The sequence below is a fragment of the Oncorhynchus clarkii genome, chromosome 12, assembly GCF_045791955.1.
Source record: "Oncorhynchus clarkii lewisi isolate Uvic-CL-2024 chromosome 12, UVic_Ocla_1.0, whole genome shotgun sequence".
Lineage (NCBI taxonomy): Eukaryota > Metazoa > Chordata > Actinopteri > Salmoniformes > Salmonidae > Oncorhynchus > Oncorhynchus clarkii.
Window position 1 is genome coordinate 76236751 of NC_092158.1, and position 23930 is coordinate 76260680.

Sequence of the window (23930 nt, forward strand, 5' to 3'; positions counted from 1 at the left end):
CCATTCACGCAGGACCTCATCGCTTGTTTTGTTTGTCATATGTTTCTATCTAATTAATGCCTGCGTTAAATAAATCTACGGAACAACATACACCATCGACTAGTATTTTAAAGCGATTGTTGTGGAGGCTTGATTGCACCCCTCTACTCGAAGCTACCCGTCGTTGAAGAGCTGTCTGGGCATACAGGTAGCTAATCTAACCCTCATATGCTGTGTTTTATTGGAAATAATTAACCTTTCTGGTTTGTTTTCTCTGATTTTTATCATGCATTCAAATAATCCCCACGGCATGACTAACTCGACAGAATTCCAGAATATTCTATCCTCACAATCCATGCTACATTTATGCACGTGCCCTGGGACAAACTATGTTTTCTGAGATAAAGGAGTTAGCTAGTTTACTAATAATACTAAATGAGGCTGTGCAGCACAAGTGTATGCTATCAATGCTCATATTTATCTAGCAGTTTCATTTGTACTTCCTCGTACTTTCTTGTTATGTAGCGTGTTCTGGACCTGTGAAGTGAGAATGGACCCGCGGAAAGTGCATGAGTTGAAGGCCTTCGTGAAGTTGTGCGACGAAAATCCCTCCATATTGCACCTTCCCGAGCTCGGCTTCCTCCGGGCCTGGTTGCAAGGGTCAGTTGATAATCCTTCTGTTTATCGCATAGTCAAGCGTGCACTTGCTCTTTATCGTTAAAATTAGCGGGCCACTATCTGTTAGGAGTCGAATCAACCCATGTTCAAAACCTGGTTTATTCCCCGGATATCAAGAGTAAAATGAATTAATTCATTGTTAATGCATTTTCGTGTGATTTTTGTTGTGCCAAATCTCCAACTACCCTGAACGAGAATGCCGCAGTCACACCCACTCGCTGCTGCTAAGTATCAGGCATATTTCTCTGTCTGATATAAATCAGTACAACGTACTTTATTAATTGAATAAAAAATAGAAATTCCTACTGTACTAAGTAATACACCAACATGTACTGGCAGCAGTTGGCAAAATTGAAATGCTTATATTGGAAAGAATGAAAAATTGAAAGAAGATCATTTTTTTTTCAGAATGGGAGCTACAATTCCACAAGCCCCCCAAAATGACTCCTCATGCAAGGTATAAGTATGACTTGTTTCATATATCCATCCAGTTGCTATATTTGACAGCCTACCAGTACAGTTCAGCCAATAAAACTTCATTCATTTCAGGGTGGGTGTCCTGGTGCTCCTCCCCCTGCCTCTGCTCCTGAGCCCCATGCCCCCTCTGAGAGTGAGGAGAGTGAACTAGGTATGTCCATGGCAGCTTTCTCACACCTGGCCCACACATTTTCCCACAGTCACCCATCGAGTTCATAAAGAAAATGGGTACACAGGCCAAAGGGTTATTGTCCTCTGAAAAGGAAATTATTTTTTAGACTCGCACACCATACCAATAAATCATCACCCAGACATTTAGTTCCATTCCATCTAATACATTCAGTGATACAGTGAAGACCGCAGATCAACAAACAATACGTTGCATGGCCACACAGTTTGTAACGCTGCCTTATAAACTGATTGCCAAGCTCTTGAGCAGTGCTTATACAACCAGTAGCGATTACAGCATGTAAATCTTGGTGGGGCAAAAAAAAATAATGTTGCTCCACTAAACGATACATTAATTGCACTATAATGGTGACAAATGATGCCCACAAACTTTTAGGGCCTACATAAAGCTGTCCCTACAGCAGTTCCAACACCTTACCCTTACTACACTTGGCTATCAGCGGAGCCTTGTCTGGCAGCAAAACAGTTAATTCAGCCTCATTTACTGCCTTTTAAAAAACAGCTGATATGACTGACTTGCTTAAGCAAATGTGGTTTCTAATGACAATTGAGATGTACAAACTATGGCATAAGGCAGGGGTGTCAAAGTCAAATGGACGGAGGGCCAAATAAAAAAATCAGCTACAAGACGAGGGCCGGACTGTTCGAATGTTCATTGAAAAAATTTTAAATGACGCATATAGTCTAGTGAACCTAATTGAACCTACTGAAAACCTAACAAATATATTACAATATGATCAGATAAATAAAGCAATATTTTCTTATGGCTCTGTCAGTAATCTTTAATTTTCAACAGACACAAAAGACAAATTTCCTTTATATAAATATCCCCATAACATGAACATTAAATGAAAGAAACCGGTATTCAAGGCACCATCAGTAGACTATATTTTCTATTTTAGCAAAAGTGGGCTAAATTTACTTCAAAGAAAAAACAATAATAGCAATTTTCTATCATCCACTCAACTGAAATATTTTTAAAATATAATTGGATTGAAATACAAAAAAATAAAGTGCAAAAATCTATTAATCAAAAACAACACTTTGTTTAAGGAGAAGTAACATGCAGTGAAAACAAATATTAAATTTTAACTTTTAAACTTGAACTGAGTAAAAACTCTAAATATGTGATTGCACAGTAATGTTCACTTGTTTGAGGTTGAGGGTGATACTTGGTGGTGTCCCATCTTTTCCACAAGTTCATCAATGTTCGGGGTAAGGCTCTGAGCTGAAGAAATCCTCAGAATTGAGTGGAGGTGTTCAGCAGTAAGTCGACTTCTGTGTGATGTTTTGTTCAGGTTCATCAAAGAAAACAGTTGTTCACACAGGTATGTGCTGCCAAACATAGACAACGTTTGAGCAGCCTGGATGCGCAGCTGGGGCATTGTGCCGGGGAGGAAACGGGCGAACTCCGCAGCACCCACTGCCGCATATTTTGCCCTCAGTGCATCATTGCATTGGAGGTCAATCAACTCCATTTGGAGGTTTGGTGGTGAGCTTTCCACGTCAACAGCAAATGGGTTACCGAGCAGTTCCAACCTGCTTTTTTGTGCTTCAAAGTCAGCAAATCGGCGTCGAAAGTCAGCGGCAAGCATACCTATTTTATCAGCCAACTGTGTGCTCGGGAACGCACTGGTAGAGAGCTTCTCTTTCATGGTCTGGCAGCTGGGAAAGTGGCTCAAATTTTCTTTCCGCATCTGCGTCTCCCACAGAGTCAGTTTGGTTTTAAATGCCTTCACTGTACTGTACATATCAGAGATGACACGATCCCGACCCTGCAGCTGCAAGTTTATTGCATTCAGATGACTCGTAATGTCACACAGAAAAGCCATTTCACACAGAAACATTTCGTCTCGGAGTTGTGTTGTGTCTTTCCCTTTGCTGTCCAAGAACAGACAAATCTCCTCACGAAGCTCGAAACATCTTTGAAGCACCTTTCCCTGGCTTAGCCATCGCACCTCTGTGTGATAAGGCAAATCACCATGCTCCGTTTCTAACTCCGTCAGAAATGCCTTGAACTGGCGGTGATTCAAACCTTTGGCTCTGATAAAGTTAACTGTGCGCGTGATGATGCTCATTACATGCTCCATTTTCAAGGCTTTACCGCACAACGCTTCCTGGTGTATGATACAATGATAAGCTGTCAGCTCACCTGTCGCGTTTTCCTCTTGCATCTTTTCCCGTATCTTCGCCACCAGTCCGCTCCTGTGTCCACACATCGCAGGTGCTCCGTCGGTTGTCAAACCCACGAGTTTTTCCCAAGGCAGCTCCATCTCATTTACACATCTTGACACCTCTTCATACAAATCATGCCCCGTAGTTGTGCCATGCATAGGACGTAAAGCCAAAAACTCCTCTGTCACGCTTAGGTTGGAGTCCACTCCGCGGATGAAAATTGACAACTGGGCAATGTCAGAAATGTCGGTGCTCTCATCCACAGCCAAGGAATATGCAATAAAATCTTTTCCCTTTTTCACAAGCTGCTCTTTTAGATTGATGGACAACTGGTCTACTCTCTCGGCAATGGTGTTTCTGCTCAGACTCACATTTAAAAAGAGTTGCCTTTTTTCTGGGCAAACTTCGTCACAAACTTTAATCATGCAGTTTTTGATGAAATCCCCCTCCGTAAATGGCCGGGCTGATTTAGCGATCTCTTCTGCCAAAATAAAACTGGCCTTGACAGCAGCCTGGCCTTGTGATTTGGCTTTTTTGAACAGAGCCTGTCGAGATTTGAGGCCTCGTTTTAATTCCTCTGCCTTTTGTAGCCTTTGTTCCATGTCCATATTCTTGTTTTTGTCCGCGTGTTTCGTTTCATAATGTCGTCTCAGATTATACTCTTTCAGTACCGCCACACTTTCTCCACACAGAAGACACACAGGTTTTCCAGCTACCTTCGTGAACATATACTCCGACTCCCACCTTGTTTGAAACCCCCGGTTCTCAGTATCCACCTTCCGTTTTGCCATTTTTGATGGGTATCTGAAAGTTAATTTTACTGTGATGCTGACGACTGCTGTGCCAATAAATATTGAAATGAAGCAGCCTACTGCTCGGTGCGTCACCTTTGCATTGTGGGAAATGTAGTATTGGTGCGTGTAAAAGATCTGCGGGCTGCCGGCTTGCTGCGGGCCGGTTCTAATAATAAATCAAGATCATCCCAGGGGCCGTAAAAAACCTTCTTGCGGGCCGGATGTGGCCCGCGGGCCTTGACTCTGACATATGTGGCATAAGGGGACAAGCGGATAAGAGGTAATCGGTAATTTCGATTAAAACAATGAGCGAACCAGGACGGATGTAGTCAATATAACTATTTGTTCTGCACTTTTGAAATGTACAGTGACAGATTTCAGAACATGGGCCGTTCTTAGTGTTTTCCCTGTACACCAAATCAGAACCGTAGGATAAATAAAAGGGGCATATAAGCACACAATGAAAGCTCTTACAATATTCAATGATGACATTTTATCAAAAACAGGTTATAGGCTACATTTACACCACAGAGTCAGAACAGTAACTTCAGGTGAAATTAAGAGGTGAAAATAGACCAAATTATTAGGGTGAGGTGCATGGGCTACTAACAGCTTACTACACAACATATACTTAGTATTACTTTCATAGCTACAGTATACATATCTCCCTGGCATGTTACATCATTTATGCAGCAGCATATAAGACATTTTTGGACTCCTTGTTGTGATTTGCTCACTTGAAAAGGAAGATGGTGTGGCGGTCCTTCGCAGGCAGATTTTGTCATCAAAAAAAAGACCTAGGCCGGATTTACAATTCCGATTTGGATGACCGTTCAAAACTTATTTTCCCAGTCTGAGCTCGTTTATCCCCAACTTCCCAGTTGCAATGCTTGCAGTTAGCCACTGTCACAAATTCCTTCCAAACAACTCATTACTGAATTTGCGATTTCCAACTTGTGTAATGTTTATGGCCGATGAGCACCGATACGTTTTATCTATTAAAGGTTACATATAAAAAATTATATACATTTAACTATAATTTCTCAATTTACTTTCATATGACAACAATTAAAAGTGATTTGCCAGTAGATTGTTGAATTGATGACTGCTAGCTAAGATTTTGAAAGCAAGATGTTGACATGATCAGTCCAATCAAAGCTACTGTACATAACGTGATTTGATGTCATTTTATGTGTCGACAAAGACCTTGAACCTTCTTGGAAGGGCACTACTAATGTAATTCTATGGCAGGACCAAAGGGCTTGAATTTTCTATGTCTACCCTTACTACTTGGTTGTGACGTAGTATCCCTGTGAGTGACAGAACACTGAGCCAATCACGGCGCAACGCTCCTCTATTTTCTGCATGCTTTCCCCACCGCCACAGAAAGCACTGAGCTAGGCTGAAAGACCATATTTGTATGTGGATTTATTAACTCAATGATATATTTATTTTTACATTGTTTGTGAACTGATATGTGACTCGTATTCATGCTAAAATTAAATTTTAAAACAGGCAAGCCCACAAAAAAATGTGGGGCTCAAAACAGGTTGGCCTCTGTCCCACCTGTCCTGAATGACGGGTTGCCACTGTATACAACATACAATAACGGAATTAGAGGCGCAAGCTTTCAGTGTCTCATATCTACTAAAATTCTGAAGTCCTTGATGGATCCCCTTGCTACTTCAGAGATCGACCAAGATGGGGTGATTGAGCCAGACACAGACGAACCTCAGGAGATGGGAGACTTTGAAAATCTGGAGGTGAGAATATTTACTCTACTGAAGACAAATACTGTATTAATATAACTTAAGGATGGGAGAGTGCATGAAGTGCTTTTCATTTGGGGAGTTTCTGCAGATGAGAACTATTGAGAAATGCCAGCCAAAGCAGAAGACCACATGGCATCTTATGTCTTGCAGGTAAATAGTGTGTTCTTCTTCCTTTAGGTGACAGAGGAAATGATGGACCAGGCCAACGAGAAGAAGATGGAAGCTATCGAAGCGTTAGGAGAAGGTGGGTTGGTTGTTCTAAGGTTCTTGCATTGACCTTGTAGTAAATTGGGAAGACATTTTAATGACCAGTGGTTATAATTATCACTTTTTGGTGCTGTCAAATACAGGTGACTTGCAGAAAGCCCTGGACCTCTTCACTGAAGCCATCAAACTCAATCCACGGGTAGCTATCATGTATGCCAAGAGGGCTAGGTGAGTCCCGCGGCTAGACTTAACAATGCCATACCACATGATGTGCTCTAGTACATGATCACGTAGTATTCATACAGAATGACGTATGTTCTTTGCCAGCGTCTACATCCGGATGCAGAAACCCAATGCAGCTAAGCGGGACTGCGACAGAGCCATTGACATCAACCCAGATTCTGCACAGCCCTACAAGTGGAGGGGGAAAGCTCACAAGTATGCTGCTAGATAGGCTGCATATTCAATCTCATCAGACACAATGCAGTTGTATATGATTTATAAGTAATACAATATAGGGGGGTGCCAAGTAGTCGGACAAAATGAGTATCGTAAGGGATATTGGCAATTTTCTGGAAACGATTGTGATCACAGCATTTTTATTATTTGTGCTTGGAAAAAATACATTTGAGTGTCAGCCACATCTTTCTCAAGTTAGTCAGTCATGTGCAAGGTTCTAAACTAAATAACTCAACTGGCTGGCTGTACGTTGATCATGATGTTCTGATTGGATAGAGTGAAGCTGTATTTCTCTGTCCACTCAAGTCATAATTTCACCAGATCAGTTTTTCTTGCATATTTTTCAGGCTGATCATTTAGATTGCTGCTGCCTGCTACTATGATAGATCACATGGCGAGGACATTTGCTATGAAGATGTACATAATATCTAACATGTGAGGCATGGGGGGGGGGGGGGTGATATGAAACGCTGATGGGCATTCTGAATGAGTGTCAGCAAACTTGGCAGCCCACTGCAAGTTGAGGACACAGACACTCACCGCCGCACGCTGCTCCTAATCTGCAGCTTTATGCAGTGAATGTGCAGGGAGGTATTTTGCCAACATCTAATAAGTCCATAGTTAAAAACAGAAGTGTTTTAATATTTTATTTTCCAGTCACGAGTATCATCTGATCCGACTATCAACTGTCAATTTACAGATACGATTACGAGTATGGCCATTTTGGCACACCCCTAATACAATACTTGGATTGAGTCTCTTTCCTTCCTGTGTGTCAGGTTGCTGGGGCACTGGGAGGAAGCGGCTAAGGACCTGGCCACTGCCTGCAAACTGGACTATGATGAGGACGCCAGCGCTATGCTGAAAGAGGTCCAGCCCAAGGTACCCAGCCCCAGCCACTAACTGTCTTTTTGAAACCAGGGCAGTTTCAAGGTTCTGGTCAATCAGTGTCTTCTGGTCTGACTTTCAACTCATGCTTTTTCTCTCCTCAGGCTAACAAAATCATTGAGCACCGGCGCAAGTATGAGCGCAAGAGGGAGGAGCGAGAGATCAAGGACAGGAAGGAGAGGGTAAAGAAAGCGAGGGAAGAGCATGAGAAAGCTCAGAGGGTGAGTGTTTGGTGCAAGAACAAAGAGGAGAATAAGAATTTCAAAATAGTGTCTCAACGTAAAAATGTTTTGAACTCTGCACAGGAGGAGGAGGCTAGACAAGCAGCAGGAGGAGGTGGCTTCCCAGGTTTCCCAGGTAAGAGAGGGAATATGGGTTCATGAAATGTCTTCACGATAAGTTGATTAGCTAAATCAGGTTTGTTAGTGCAGGGCTTGAACAAAGGCCTGTAATCCCTGGCCCTGTAATTCTCCAGTACCTGGGCTGGTGACCACTGCTCTACATTATCTGACCATCACCCAAGGGTCCATTGGAGCTCTGTATTCGCATTAATCCTGGGTTCCTTGTCTCATGCTGTAGGTGCTGGCGGTTTCCCAGGGGGTGCTGGCGGTTTCCCAGGGGGTGCTGGCGGTTTCCCAGGGGGTGCTGGCGGTTTCCCAGGGGGGGCTGGCGGTTTCCCAGGGGGGGCTGGCGGTTTCCCAGGGGGGGCTGGCGGTTTCCCAGGGGGGGCTGGAGGCTCTCCTTTCGGCATGCCTGGTCTGGGAGAGCTCTTTAACGACCCAGAGGTGCTCAACGCCATGAAGGTACGATGCTCCTTAAATTGAAGTGTTTGCAGTCTTACAGTTAGCCCTTGGATTCCATGTCAGTATCCATATCTAATCCCATCTCTCCTGTGTTTTTTCTCCAGGACCCTGAGGTGATGGCAGCTTTCCAGGATGTGGCTCAGAACCCAGCTAACATCGCCAAGTACCAGGGTAACCCCAAGGTCATGGCCCTCATCACCAAGCTGAGCGCCAAGTTCGGGAGCCCTTCGCCCTAGAGGAGAGGAGGTGAAGAAAAAAGAGGGGCAATTTAAAAAGAGGGGAGCGGGAAGAAGATCGAGTGGCGGGAGAGTAGCAAATGGATGTCGTCAGGTGTTGGGAGAGCTAAAAAGCTTATTTGAGATTATTCCACTGTGTATGGCTCAAATGGGTAATGTTGATGGGCAGATGGGTAAAGAGGAGACTAGAGGCATGCAGCAAGTTTTACACTAGACAAGGGTTTGTGGAGGGGGGGGGTCAACAGCAATTCTTATACTGTATGTTCTTAAATGGAGCCCACCTATTTGGGGCTGTTAGCTCTTAGTGGTTACTCAAGCCAACTCATGGATACTGATGGGAACACTACTGGTTAATGATGGGGAATCAAAACAGCCTGTCAGAGCCTTCTCATTCAGAATTCCCATCGACTCCTCTTCCCACCCACCCCATCCCTTGTTGTTTTTTACCTGAATCTGGAATAGTCAAACAGGACTCACACATTAGACACCAGCTCAGAGGAACATTTTAGAGACATTATTATATGGAGTTGTCATCTTCTGTGTTTTCTACTGAGCCAACCAAATCAATGGCTATTTGTTTTCTATCAGGAGTGGATGTGGTAAAGCTATTTACCTCAGGTTTTCTGTTTTACTCACTTTTACTGTAACGTACATTATTTTAATGTCTGACTCTCCTTCCAAATGCAAAAAAAACAAGTAATATTACTATTTTGTTTGATTTTGAAACCGCAATGGAAATATCAATTCGAATCAATAAATATTTGGTTGTTGCAAATGATTTTGTCATGGTTGTTTTAATCAGATGAGTTGGTCATTAAAATGTAAGTTCCCATGATGAACACAGATCATGGCATTAGGAAAACGTTGCTTCATTTCACCAGTTCTGAATGCCCTTGGTGCATTTGTCAATTAATTCCCATCAATTTATCATTCAACTACTTGTCAAGAGGCACAAGGCGTGTACATTTTTGGCGACAATCAGTGCCTCATATCACATTTATTTGTATATATCCACCAGTGGAGGCTGGTGAGTGGAGGACGGCCAAATTAGTAGCTGGAATGGAGTAGATGAAATGTAATGTGTGGATGGAGTGTTTCATTACATTCCAGCCATTACTATGAACTGTCCTCCCTTCACCAGCCTCCACTGATATCCACTGTATGAATCGCGTTGGTTCCTATTTCAGTCATGCATTTGTTCACGTGGGTCAAACACCCTAATATATTGGTTGACAGTAGAGCCTCCCACAATGCAGGGTATGGTAGCAGAATGATGTTGTTGAAGAGCAACTACAGAAACTTGCAGGGATACTGTATATAATGGTGAGATAGATGGCTTGCCTCCGCCCTAACAAACATGTAGGCAGGCGCAAGTCAGACAATTATCACCATTATGCTTCGAAAGGCAGTGGCCATCACTGGGCGCGTTTGTCATTGCAGACGATTTTAAAAGCAAGGCGTGACTGACTAATTTACAAATCACCTTGCATCATAAATAACTATTTAATGTTATTTGTAGATAAGTCCGTCGGTCACAATTTACCCATGATATATCACAGTTTTGATGCTATAGAACACGTTTCCAACCACACTTTTATGTAAATAAATAAATGAAGACCGCTCTGATGGAAACAAGAGGTTTCGGTATAATTGTAAAAATGCTAATGCTAATGTATTAGTATGACATGGTGGATCTTGTTGTGAAAATGGTGATTGAAACGCCTTTATGCGCAAATATTGATATAAAAACCATCAAAGTAAACTTGGAATCCCGATGATACGATGTGTGGTCCTCCCACTACGACCCCAGAAACCATGCAGTTTATTAGGCTAAAATGAAATAATTTACGATGAACTACAAAGGGTGATGAAAGTGCACGGTGATCTTGATGCTCCTTTCCAATAAATATTGAGGTTCTGGTGAGATGGTGATAAATGCTTGACTGCTGTTTAAAATAAAATAGTATCGCTCTTATCCAGAAACAGATCCCACCTTGTCTAGCGTATTTTTAGGTCTACATTTGGACAGTTTAACGTAACATTTTCAGTTTCCATCAGGCCTGTCATTACACTTTACTCACTTAAAGTTGTACGGAAACCTGGTTACTGGTGGGAAAATGCGCATATTTTCTTTATGCGGATTTTAGAATATAAACATTAAAATCTGTCGCCAATTTGATAGAATCCTAGCTACTGACTAATTGGGCCTTGTGGCCTCCAGCCTGTACCACAGGGGATCTCACTGCTGTGGCCGGGATTTTCCCTGGCTATTTGTCTTTCTGCTGGGGATTACCATCTGTTCTAGTACTGTCGGCTGTTCGTGCACACACTTGTTTGTTTGTTGTTGAGGCAAATCGAAGTTTGGTAGCTGAAATCTATCTGCTTCCTCAGTGATTGGTCAACAGTACTACTCCGAGTAGTACGCAATCACTTTTCACCCGGTTTAAACTACTCATACTTTCCCGGTTTAAACTACTCGGAGTAGGAGCCTGTTTGCCTCCTGAGCGTGAGCAAGATGCCCGCTCTGGCTGACAGCAAAATCGTCTCAAAACAAAAGTGACATAATTAAGCACATGGAGTGATGAGTAGGATTCTGTGATTTTACTCTTTTAAAAAAACGCTTAATCTGCCATCAAAATTAAAAGTAGTTTGAAAATTCTAAATGTATTTTATGTAAAGAGATGTTTCTGGAAGATGCACCATGCTGCCTTGTTGACAATATGACGGAGCGGGCGCAGATTACTGTTTGATTTCAAAAGTGCCTCCTCCCTCCCTGTTTCCGCCCCAATGACGTTTCAGGCCATTGCCCGGTTCAACCTGGGCCAGGGTAATATAACTCCCTCAGTGGGAAATATGTACAGGAATCTTTAATGAAGTGTTTGTTGTCATTAATTCAATGAGAATACTTGTTTTCGTGCAAATGTTTCCATTTGAGAAATACTGCACCAAACATCTTAGTTAATGTAAAATTTCGCGTCTAAGACCTCTTCGGCAAAAACATCTAAACGAATTCCAGATTTCTTGAATTTTCTTTAGTTTAGATTAACTAATTTGAGGAAGCTATGTTATCGCAAGAGGGACACTGTAATATTGCCACTTAACAAAAACTTTAAAAATTACTACCTTTTGAAAAGCAACGAATCCCTTTGAAAACGGCCTATGTTGCATCGAGTTGAGTCAAACAGTTATTCTAATGTCAAAATTGACTACAACGTGTAAATAAAATTATTTTGGTAATAATAATTAACATCCCTGCGTCACAACGGATAAGTGAAGGTTGGGTTTTGTTTTGAAGATGGCCATTTGGCCACTAACATGGCGTGAACAGCCGCAGTGATTGCTCTCTATCCAATAGTATAGACCAGGGTTTCCCACTCTGTCCCCGAGACTCCAAGGGGTGAACGTTTTTTTTGTTTGTTGCCCTAGCACTACACAGCTGTAGGGAGTATACCTTGTCTTCGCCTAGCCGAGTTCTACTAAACTCAGCAAAAAAAGAAACGTCCTCTCACTATCAACTGCGTATATTTTCAGCAAACAACATATGTAAATATTTGTATGAACGTAACAAGATTCAACAACTGAGACATAAACTGAACAAGTTCCACAGACATGTGACTAACAGAAACGGAATAATCTGTGACTGAACAAAGGAGGGGGGGTCAAAATCAATATTAACAGACGTATCTGGTGTGGCCACCAGCTGCATTAAGTACTGCAGTGCATCTCCTCATGGACTGCACCATATTTGCCAGTTCTTGCTGTGAGATGTTACCCCACTCTTCCACCAAGGCACCTGCAAGTTCCCAGACATTTGGGGGGGGAATGGCCCTAGCCCTCACCCTCCAATCCAACAGGTCCCAGATGTGCTCAATGGGATTGAGATCCGGGTTCTTTGCTGGTCATGGCAGAACACTGACATTCCTGTCTTGCAAGAAATCACGCACAGAACGAGCAGTATGGCTGGTCAATCAATCAATCAATCAAATGTATTTATAAAGCCTTTCTTACATCAGCTGATGTCACAAAGTGCTGTACAGAAACCCAGCCTAAAACCCCAAACAGCAAGCAATGCAGGTGTAGAAGCACGGTGGCTAGGAAAAACTCCCTAGAAAGGCCAGAACCTAGGAAGAAACCTAAAGAGGAACCAGGCTTTGAGGGGTGGTCAGTCTTCTTCTGGCTGTGCCGGGTGGAGATTATAACAGAACATGGCCAAGATGTTCAAATGTTCATAGATTACCAGCAGGGTCAAATAATAATAATCACAGTGGTTGTAGAGGGTGCAACAGGTCAGCACCTCATGAGTAAATGTCAGTTGGCTTTTCATAGCCGATAATTCAGAGTATTTCTACCGCTCGTGCTGTCTCTAGAGAGTTGAAAATAGCAGGTCTGGGACAGGTAGCACGTCCGGTGAACAGGTCAGGGTTCCATAGCCGCAGGCAGAACAGTTGAAACTGGAGCTGCAGCACGACCAGGTGGACTGGGGCCAGCAAGGAGTCATCAAGCCAGGTAGTCCTGAGGCATGGTCCAAGGGCTCAGGTCCTCCGAGAGAGAGAGAGAGAGAGAGAGAAAGAAAGAAAGAAAGAAAGAAAGAAAGAAAGAAAAAAAAAAAAAAGAGAGAGACAATTAGAGAGAGCATACTTAAATTCACACAGGACACTGGATAAGACAGGAGAAATACTCCAGATATAACAGACTGACCCTAGCCCCCCGACACAAACTATTGCAGCATAAATACTGGAGGCTGAGACAGGAGGGATCATTGTCTGGTGGCATTGTCATTGTCATGCTAGAAGGTTATGTCAGGATGAGCCTGCAGGAAGGGTACCAAATGAGGGAGGAGGATGTCTTCCCTGTAAACGCACAGCATTGAGTTTTCCTGCAATGACAACAAGCTCAGTCCGATGATGCTGTGACATACCGCCCCAGACCATGACAGACCCTCCACCTCCAAATCGATCCCGCTCAATTTTTTCAGATTGGCACAAATTCCCCGATATCAGGGTACTCATGTCAACATGTTTGCTTTCAGAGCATATTTGATCCCAAATTATAAGGGGGAGAGATAAGACCGCAACTCGTCAGTGAAGAGCACTTTTTGCCAGTCCTGTCTGGTCCAGCGACGGTTGGTTTGTGCCCATGGGCGACGTTGTTGCCGGTGATGTCTAGTGAGAACCTGCCTACCAACAGGCCTACAAGCCCTCAGTCCAGCCTCTCTCAGCCTATTGCGGACAGTCTGAGCACTGATGGAGGGATTGTGCATCCCTGGTGTAACTCGGGCAGTTGTTGTTGCCATCCTGTACCTGTCCTGCAGGTGTGATGTTTGGATGTACCGATCCTGTGCAAGTGTTGCTACACGTGGTCTGCCACTGCGAGGATGATCAGCTGTCCATCCTGTCTCCCTGTAGCATTGTCTTAGGCGTCTCACAGTACGGACATTGCAATATATTGCCCTGGCTACATCTGCAGTCCTCATGCCTCTTTGCAGCATGCCTAAGGCACTTTTATGCAGAAAAGCATGGGCATCTTTCTTTTGGTGTTTTTCAGAGTCAGTAGAAAGACTTCTTTAGTGTCCTAAGTTTACATAACTGTGACCTTAATTGCCTACCGTCTGTAAGCTGTTAGTGTCTTAATGACAGTTCCATGTTCATTAATTGTTTATTGAACAAGCATGGGAAACAGTGTTTAAACCCTTTACAATGAAGATCAGTGAAGTTATTTGGATATTTACTAATTATCTTTGAAAGACAGGGTCCTGAAAAGGGGACGTTTCATTTTTTGCTGAGTTTAGGAGCAAACCGAACCTAGTATGCGGGGCAACTTTAGTATTCCCCACTGGTCTCCCAAGACCGAGGTAAAGTTGGTTTTATATTCACACATTTGGACATTCAACAGACATTCGCCAAAAGCCATTTAAAAATGTAAAAATCAATAACTAATTCACCATTTGTCTCAAAATCATAAACCTATGTATGATTTATTCTATAATTGTTGAGCATACTTTACAACCTTTGTTTTGAGGAAAAAATCCTGTTTTAATTTTATAGAAATACATTCAACAGACATTCGCCAAAAGCTATTTAAAATTTTAAAATCAATAACTAATTCACCGTTTGTCACAGAATCATCAAGCTAGATATGATTTATTCTATAAATGTCTAGCATACTTTCACAACCTTTGTTGAAGAAAATTCCAGTTTTGATTTAATAGAGGGCATGTAGTCCGTCTAGAGGGCGTGTGGTCAAAGTTCTAACGAGTCTGGTATACCATATACGAAGGGGTCTGGCATAAAATTCTGTATCTTCAGTCATATTAAATTAGATTACAGGACAAAAGTACAGGATGAAGGGGTCAGGCCTGACTAACAAAGAAGACAGGTGGATGGATCAAGAGGACCAAGACAACCAAGAGGATCAACATGGACATTCCACAGTGGAAATAAGGAAAACTAAGAGTGAACCATAACGCGTACAGTTGAAGATCATCAAGGACATCAACCACCCGAGCCACTGCCTGTTCACCCCGCTATCATCCAGAAGGCGAGGTCAGTACAGGTGCATCAAAGATGGGACCGAGAGACTGAAAAACAGCTTCTATCTCAAGGCCATCAGACTGTTAAACAGCCACCACTAACATTGAGTGGCTGCTGCCAACACACTGACACTGACACTGACTCAACTCCAGCCACTTTAATAATGGAATTGATGGGAAATGATGTAAATATATCACTAGCCACTTTAAACAATGCTACCTTATATAATGTTACTTACCCTACATTATTCATCTCATATGCATACGTATATACTGTACTCTATATCATCGACTGCATCCTTATGTAATACATGTATCACTAGCCACTTTAACTATGCCACTTTGTTTACATACTCATCTCATATGTATATACTGTACTCAATACCATCTACTGTATCTTGCCTATGCTGCTCTGTACCATCACTCATTAATATATCCTTATGTACATATTCTTTATCCCCTTACACTGTGTATAAGACAGTAGTTTTGGAATTGTTAGTTAGATTACTTGTTGGTTATTACTGCATTGTCGGAACTAGAGGCACAAGCATTTCGCTACACTCGCATTAACATCTGCTAACCATGTGTATGTGACAAATAAAATTTGATTTGATTTTATTTGAAGTCGGAAGTTGACATACACTTAGGTTGGAGTCATTAAAACTCATTTTTCAACCACTCCACAAATTTCTTGTTAACGAACTATAGTTTTGCCAAGTCGGTTAGGACATCTAGTTTGTGCATTACACAAGTCATTTTTCCAATAATTGTTTACAGACAGATTATTGCACTTATAATTCACTGTATCACAATTCCAGTGGGTCAGAAGTTTACATACACTAAGTTGACTGTGCTTTTAAACAGCTTGGAATATTCCAGAAAATGATGTCATGGATTTAGAAGCTTCTGATAGGCTAATTGACATCATTTGAGTCAATTGGAGGTGTACCTGTGGATGTATTTCAAGGCCTACCTTCAAACTCAGTGCCTCATTGCTTGACATCATGGGAAAATCAAAAGAAATTAGCCAAGACCTCAGAAAAAAAATTGTAGACCTCCACAAGTCTGGTTCATCCTTGGGAGAAATTTCCAAATACCTGAAGGTACCACGTTTATCTGTAAAAACAATAGTACGCAAGTATAAACACCATGGGACCACGTAGCCATCATACCGCTCAGGAAGGAGACGCGTTCTGTCTCCTAGAGATGAACGTACTTTGGTACGAAAAGTGCAAATCAATCTCAGAACAACAGCAAAGGACCTTGTGAAGATGCTGGAGGGAACAGGTACAAAAGTATCTATGTTCACAGTAAAACAAGTCCTATATCGACAACCTGAAAGGCTGCTTAGCAAGGAAGAAGCCACTGCTCCAAAACCTCCCTAAAAAAGCCAGACTACGGTTTGCAATTGCACATGTGGACAAAGATTGTACTTTTTGGAGAAATGTCCTCTGGTCTGATGACACAAAAATAGAACTGTTTGGCCATAATGACCATCGTTATGTTTGGAGGAAAAAGGGGCAGGCTTGCATGCCAAAGAACACCATCCCAACCGTGAAGCATGGGGGTGGCAGCATCATGTTGTGGGGGTGCTTTGCTGCAGGAGGGACTGGTGCACTTCACAAAATAGATGGCATCATGAGGACAGAAAATTATGTGGATATATTGAAGCAACATCTCAAGACATCAGTCAGGAAGTTAAAGCTTGGTCGCAAATGGGTCTTCCAAATGGACCATGACCCCAAGCATACTTCCTAAGTTGTGGCAAATGGTTTAAGGACAACAAAGTCAAGGTATTGGAGTGGCCATTACAAAGCCCTGACCTCAATCCCATAGAACATTTGTGGGCAGAACTGAAAAGGCGTGTGTGAGCAAGAAGGCCTACAAACCTGACTCAGTTACACCAGCTCTGTCAGGGGGAATGGGACAAAAATCACCCAACTTATTGTGGGAAGCCTGTGGAAGGCTACTTGAAACATTTGACCCAAGTTAAACAATTTAAAGGCAGTGCTACCAAATACTAATTGAGTGTATGTAAACTTCTGACCCACTGGGAATAAATCATTCTCTCTACTATTATTCTGACATTTCACATTAAAATAAAGTGGTGATCCTAACTGACCTAAGACACAGTATTTTTACGAGGATTAAATGTCAGGAATTGTGAAAAACTGAGTTTAAATGTATTTGGCTAAGGTGTATGTAAACTTCCAACTTCAACTGTATATACAGTATGTATATATATTAGCGTGTGTATTGAAAAATACTAGAGGGTGGATAACAAAAAAAAGCACTAATATAAGAAGTAGAAGATACATGTATGGTTTTTGGCCTGAATGTATACTTAATGATTTGCTTCTGAACTGTATGTGAACCCCTCTGCAATCTACTGGCACTAACCATTAGAAACTAGGACTTCAACCAAGCTGTCCCTCTGCTATTTGCTCTCTTAAACTGCTAGCACAAAACCTATGTGAAATGTGTTTTTTTTTCTCACAAAAGTTCATGAAAAAAATAAAAATAAACTGGCCCAAATCAGCTCTACATACATAAGCATGGGGGTGGCAGCACGTATTTGATACACTGCCGATTTAGCAGGTTTTGCTTTGTTTTCCAAAAAAACAAAGCATGTCTGTAATTTTTATCATAGGTACACTTCAACTTTGAGAGACGGAATCTAAAACAAAAATCCAGAAAATCACATGGTATGATTTTTATGATTTTTTATTTATTTTAAATTTTACCCCTTTTTCTCCCCAATTTTGTGGTATCCAATTGTTTTAGTAGCCACTATCTTGTCTCATCGCTACAACTCCCGTACGGGCTCGGGAGAGACGAAGGTTGAAAGTCATGCGTCCTCCGATACACAACCCAACCAAGCCGCACTGCTTCTTAACACAGCGCACATCCAACCCGGAAGTCAGCCGCACCAATGTGTCGGAGGAAACACCGTGCACCTGGCAACCTTTGTTAGCACGCACTGCGCCCGGCCCGCCACAGGAGTCGCTGGTGCGCGATGAGACAAGGACATCCCTACCGGCCAAGCCCTCCCTAACCCGGACGACGCTAGGCCAATTGTGCGTCGCCCCACGGACCTCCCGGTCGCGGCCGGTTACGACAGAGCCTGGGCGTGAACCCAGAGTCCTGATGGCACAGCTGTACAGCGCCCTTAGGCCACATTGTATGATTTTTAAGTCATTAATTTGCTTTTCATTGAATGACATAAGTATTTGATACATCAGAAAAGCAGAACTTAACATTTGGTACAGAAACCGTTGTTTGCAATTACAGAGATCATACGTTTCCTGTCGTTCTTGACCAGGTTTGCACACACTGCAGCAGAGATTTTGGCCCACTCCTCCATACAGATCTTCTCCAATTCCTTCAGGTTTCGGGGCTGTCGCTGGGCAATACGGAGTTTCAGCTCCCTCCAAAGATTTTCTATTGGGTTCAGGTCTGGAGACTGGCTAGGCCACTCCAGGACCTTGAGATACTTCTTACGGAGCCACTCCTTAGTTGCCCTGGCTGTGTGTTTCGGGTCGTTGTCATGCTGGAAGACCCAGCCACGACCCATCTTCAATGCTCTTACTGAGGGAAGGAGGTTGTTGGCCAAGATCTTGCGATACATGGCCCCATCCATCCTTCCCTCAATACGGTGTAGTCGTCCTGTCCCCTTTGCAGAAAAGCATCCCCAAAGAATGATGTTTCCACCTCCATGCTTCACGGTTGGGATGGTGTTCTTGGGGTTGTACTCATCCTTCTTCATCCTCCAAACACGGCGAGTGGAGTTTAGACCAAAAAGCTCTATTTTTGTCTCATCAGACCACATGACCTTCTCCCATTCCTCCTCTGGATCATCCAGATGGTAATTGGCAAACTTCAGACGGGCCTGGACATGCGCTGGCTTGAGCAGGGGGACCTTACGTGCGCTTCAGGATTTTAATCCATGGCGGAGTAGTGTGTTACTAATAGTTTTCTTTGAGACTGTGGTCCCAGCTCTCTTCAGGTCATTGACCAGGTCCTGCCGAGTAGTTCTGGGCTGATTCCTCACCTTCCTCATGATCATTGATGCCCCACGAGGTGAGATCTTGCATGGAGCACCAGACCGAGGGTGATTGACCGTCATATACAACTTCTTCCATTTTCTAATAATTGCGCCAACAGTTGTTGCCTTCTCACCAAGCTGCTTGCCTATTGTCCTGTAGCTCATCCCAGCCTTGTGCAGGTCTACAATTTTATCCCCGATGTCCTTACACAGCTCCCTGGTCTTGGCCATTGTGGAGACGTTGGAGTCTGATTGATTGAGTGTGTAGACAGGTGTCTTTTATACAGGTAACAAGTTCAAACAGGTGCAGTTAGAACAGGAGGGCTTCTTAAAGAAAAACTAACAGGTCTGTGAGAGACGGAATTCTTACTGGTTGGTAGGTGATCAAATACTTATGTCATGCAATAAAATGCAAATTAATTACTTAAAAATCATACAATGTAATTTTCTGGATTTTTGTTTTAGATTCCGTCTCTCACAGTTGAAGTGTACCTATGATGAAAATAATTACAGACCTCTACATGCTTTGTAAGTAGGAAAACCTGCAAAATCGGCAGTGTATCAAATACTTGTTCTCCCCACTGTAATTCAGCAGGGAGGTGTGAAATTGCCATTTGACCCATTATACCAGTGTAGAAGCTACATCACCTAGATAGGTATTACCAAATCGCTTTCAATTCACATTCCTTGCAGAAATAACTATTTGCAAACCTTTTAAAACACCCAGAAATACAGTGGTCTTAGAAGGGTATTTATACTTTAAAATACATATTTTATGTCAATGGATGTGGATGAAAGAATTCTGCCCGTGTTTTAATGTCCTAGTTGCATATTTCTTTCTTTACCTCCAACTCTATATATCCAAGTGAGCCTATGAAGACCTTGGGGATCAGATTTACCATTATACCCATTGATCTAACGTATAACAGACAGACACTGCTCAAAAGGAGTCGTTTGTGATATCTACACTCAGTTGCCACTTTATTAGGTTCACCACCCTATTCACAAAAATAAATTGCTCCTACACACACCAAGTCCAGTGGTCTTGGCTTGCTAGACAATAAAGCATGCAGAGAAGTATTCAGGTATTCTGTTACTGTTTGAACTTTAGAATGTGCAAAATGACAGCACAGTCTGTGATGGTCTTTTTTTTGTAACGTTCAAAAAGTTCAAAAACTTGTACTGACTGTAATAAACTCCAACTGGACTTAATAACTTGAACAGTCTATCTCCTTTCCCAGGTTCATCAACAGTTTTGAATTCATGCTGTTCCAGATGCAAACGGGGTTGTACCTAATAAAGTGACCACGAATCTATAAACTTTCCAGAATGCGTTTTGGGAATTACTGGGGTATTAAACATTTGGCTGTAAGTGTTGAACAGTTAAATATATTACCTCAGGAAAAAAAGCCTGAAAATGGAAATACTGATACTGGAAAAAACATTTGGGGGAAGGTTTAATGTACTTTGTTGTAGGTTTGATATACCTACTGTAGTTATTGTAATTCATGTTACATATATTTCTAAATCCCACATGGTGATCTTGTGGAACCTTGCTGTTTTTATGTCTTAGCCAGGGGAGGTGTTATTTAAATTCTGCATTAGGCTAACAGAAAATACAGAAAAAAGGGAGGGAAATGCTCAGACTTACAGTAGCTTACAACAAGGTTGACTAGGTGTTTTTGAGGTAAACTTTTGGCTCCAACGGGTCATGTAAAGCAGAAAAACAATCTTTTGGGAACCCTTTGCTACAGGGTGTGGGAAGGAGGCAAAGCAGACAGTGAGAGAACAATGTAGTATGTAACTGTGAGGGACATTTTTGTCTTTGAAGCACAACCTTTCAAACTATCGGTTTCAGAAAGTGTCTTAAAATGTGTCAACAATGCATAAAAATGGTCCTCTTTCTCTTTTATTTTTACAGTCTTCAATGCGAAGGAAGACTGCAAAGCACACATTGAGCATCATCCAGATAAAAATGATGATCATCCGACCAACTGGGTTTGTCATGGTGTAATATAATGGTAGGCTATGAAAACTCATGTAGTTTCATCCTTCAAGACATTTAGAAGTATGAAACTTTGTCTTGAAACTTTTTATCAGGTTGATCCTTGTGTTATTACTAGGGTTGCACATTTTGGGGAATATTCAGAGGTCGAAATTTTCCGTGGGAATTAACAGGAAAATATGCGAATTAATGGAAATATGTGAAAATGAATATTAATACCATTTAAATGTAGATGTCTTTTGCATTGGATATATTTACCATATCATATGGAGACAGAAACAAACATTTTACCTTGAAATGATTAAATCCTTCCAATAGAAATAAAAATCAATTTAGTTACGAATTGAAGTTTAATTAAATTAGTTGACTCTTCACATGGGATGATTTCACTGAACAACAAAAGAAAGGGAATATTGAATGATCCCCAATGATCCATCGCATCTCCCAAAAAACGTTTAACATAAATCTGTAAAATGATAACAAAAGCTTTAGTTTCTAGACTGTCTTCCTCTCAGGCTTCCATGTCTTCTCCCTGGACATCCTCAATGTCCACCTATTGAACATCAGACTCTGAGGCCTCATCTTCACTGTCACTTTCCAACCATGTTGAGGATTTCTCGTTGTCAGGCTCAAAAAGTCTCAAATTTGCCCAGTTGGCCACCAATTTTTCAACCCTTGTATTGGTCAGCCTGTTGCTTGCTTTGGTGTGTGTGTTCCCAAACAAGGACCAGTTGTACTCTGAGGCGGCTGATGTCGGTTGGATTTGGAGGATGATGGAGGCAACAGGGGAAAGAGCCTCAGATCCACAAAGTCCCTTCCACCAAATAGCTGATGAGATATGTTTCCACGACTGCTATATTGCATCTCCATCCCAAAGCCCTTGGTTGGAGGTGTACTTCACCAGACTGCCAAGAACCCTGCCCTCATCCAGGCCAAGGTGGCGAGACACGGTAGTGATGACACCATAGGCCTTGTTGATCTCTGCACCAGACAGGATTTCTTGCCAGCATACTTGGGCTCCAACATGTACGCTGTGGCGTGTATGGGCTTCTGGCAGAAGTCTTCACGCTTTTTGATGTACAGTATTTAAGAACTGCAGTTTCCTCTGCTTGGAGCAACAGTGAAGTGGGCAGGGCAGTACGGATTTCTTCTCTTACATCTGCAAGCAGAGTCTGAACATCAGACAGGGTGGCATTGTCTCCCTCAATCCATGCAATGGCTACTGCTATAGGTTTCAGGAGTTTCAGGCTCCTTACCACTCTTTCCCAAAATACATCATCCAGGAGGATCCTCTTGATGGGGCTGTCCATATTGGCAGACTGTGATATGGCCATTTCTTGGAGAGACTCCTTCCCCTCCAGGACACTGTCAAACATGATGACGACACCACCCCTACGGGTGTTGCTGGGCAGCTTCAATGTGGTGCTCTTACTCTTCTCACTTTGCTTGATGAGGTAGATTGCTGCTATAACTTGATGACCCTTCACATACCTAACCATTTCATTGGCTCTCTTGTAGAGTGTTTGCATTGTTTTCAGTGCCATGATGTCCTTGAGGAGCAGATTCAATGAATGAGCAGCACAGCCAATGGGTGTGATGTGAGGGTAAGACTCCTCCACTTTAGACCAAGCAGCCTTCATGTTCGCAGCATTGTCTGTCACCAGTGCAAATACCTTCTGTGGTCCCAGATCATTGATGACTGTCTTCAGCTCAACTGCAATGTAGAGACCGGTGTGTTTGTTGTCCCTGGTGTCTGTGCTCTTGTAGAATACTGTTTGAGGGGTGGAGAGTGTAGTTAATTATTCCTTGCCCACAAACATTCAACCCCCCATCGGAGATGATTGCAATACAGTCTGCTTTCTCTATGATTTGCTTGACCTTCACTTGAACTCTGAACTTTGCATCCAGCAAATGAGTAGATAAAGCATGGAGGGGTGTATGCTGGGCGAAGAACATTCAGAAATCTCTTCCAATACACATTGCCTGTGAGCATCAGAGGTCAACCAGTTGCATACCCAGCTCGAGCAAGACATCCATCAGCATGTCTGACTACGTTCCCCCATCGAGTGAAAAAAACTTCTGATTATAGGAGGACCATGAGCTGTTACTATCGATAAGGTATCTGATTCAGCATTTTCACCTCGAATAGAAGTAGAGGGACTTTTGTCAGAGGTTGCTTGTTGTGATCACTGAGGGAACTTTATGCACTTGGCCAGATGATTCTACATCTTTGTTGCATTCTTCACATATGATTTGGCACAGTATTTGCAAATGTACACAGCTTTTCCTTCTACATTAGCTGCAGTGAAATGTCTTCACACATCAGATAGTGCCCGTGGCATTTTCCTGTAAAGATCAGAAGAAAAGGAGTAAATAAAAACAAATACAATTCCATGTACAGATATAGAGTTAAGCAGTTAGATTAAACAACTCCTTCGTAAGATAAATGGTTTAAAATTAAACATGTATGTAAACAGGTGAATTAACACTCCTCAGTTAGCAGGCTCAAGCAAGCTAACCCCCACATGGTAGCAAAAACTAACTAGCAGAAATTGTTAATAAGTTAGAAATGATTTAAACATACTTTACTGTAGGCAACTATTTACTAGTTAACAAAAAAATCACGTATGTCATAAAATATATTCACCCCACCCAGTATTGTAATCAAAACTTACCAGAAAGCATGTAGTCATT

At 42.3% G+C, this 23930-nt stretch overlaps 1 protein-coding gene across 1 annotated transcript; it reads left to right on the plus strand.

The window, feature by feature from the left end:
• Positions 1 to 47: 47 nt before the first annotated feature.
• Positions 48 to 9432, plus strand: LOC139421314 (hsc70-interacting protein-like). Its single transcript, XM_071172072.1, has 13 exons — positions 48 to 187; positions 505 to 639; positions 1066 to 1114; positions 1207 to 1285; positions 5982 to 6055; positions 6242 to 6308; positions 6415 to 6499; positions 6599 to 6709; positions 7510 to 7612; positions 7723 to 7839; positions 7924 to 7975; positions 8198 to 8421; positions 8526 to 9432. Exons 2-13 carry the CDS (start codon positions 530 to 532, stop codon positions 8655 to 8657), a joined length of 1203 nt encoding a protein of 400 aa, XP_071028173.1. The 5' UTR covers positions 48 to 187; positions 505 to 529; the 3' UTR covers positions 8658 to 9432.
• The last annotated feature ends 14498 nt before the right edge of the window (positions 9433 to 23930 follow it).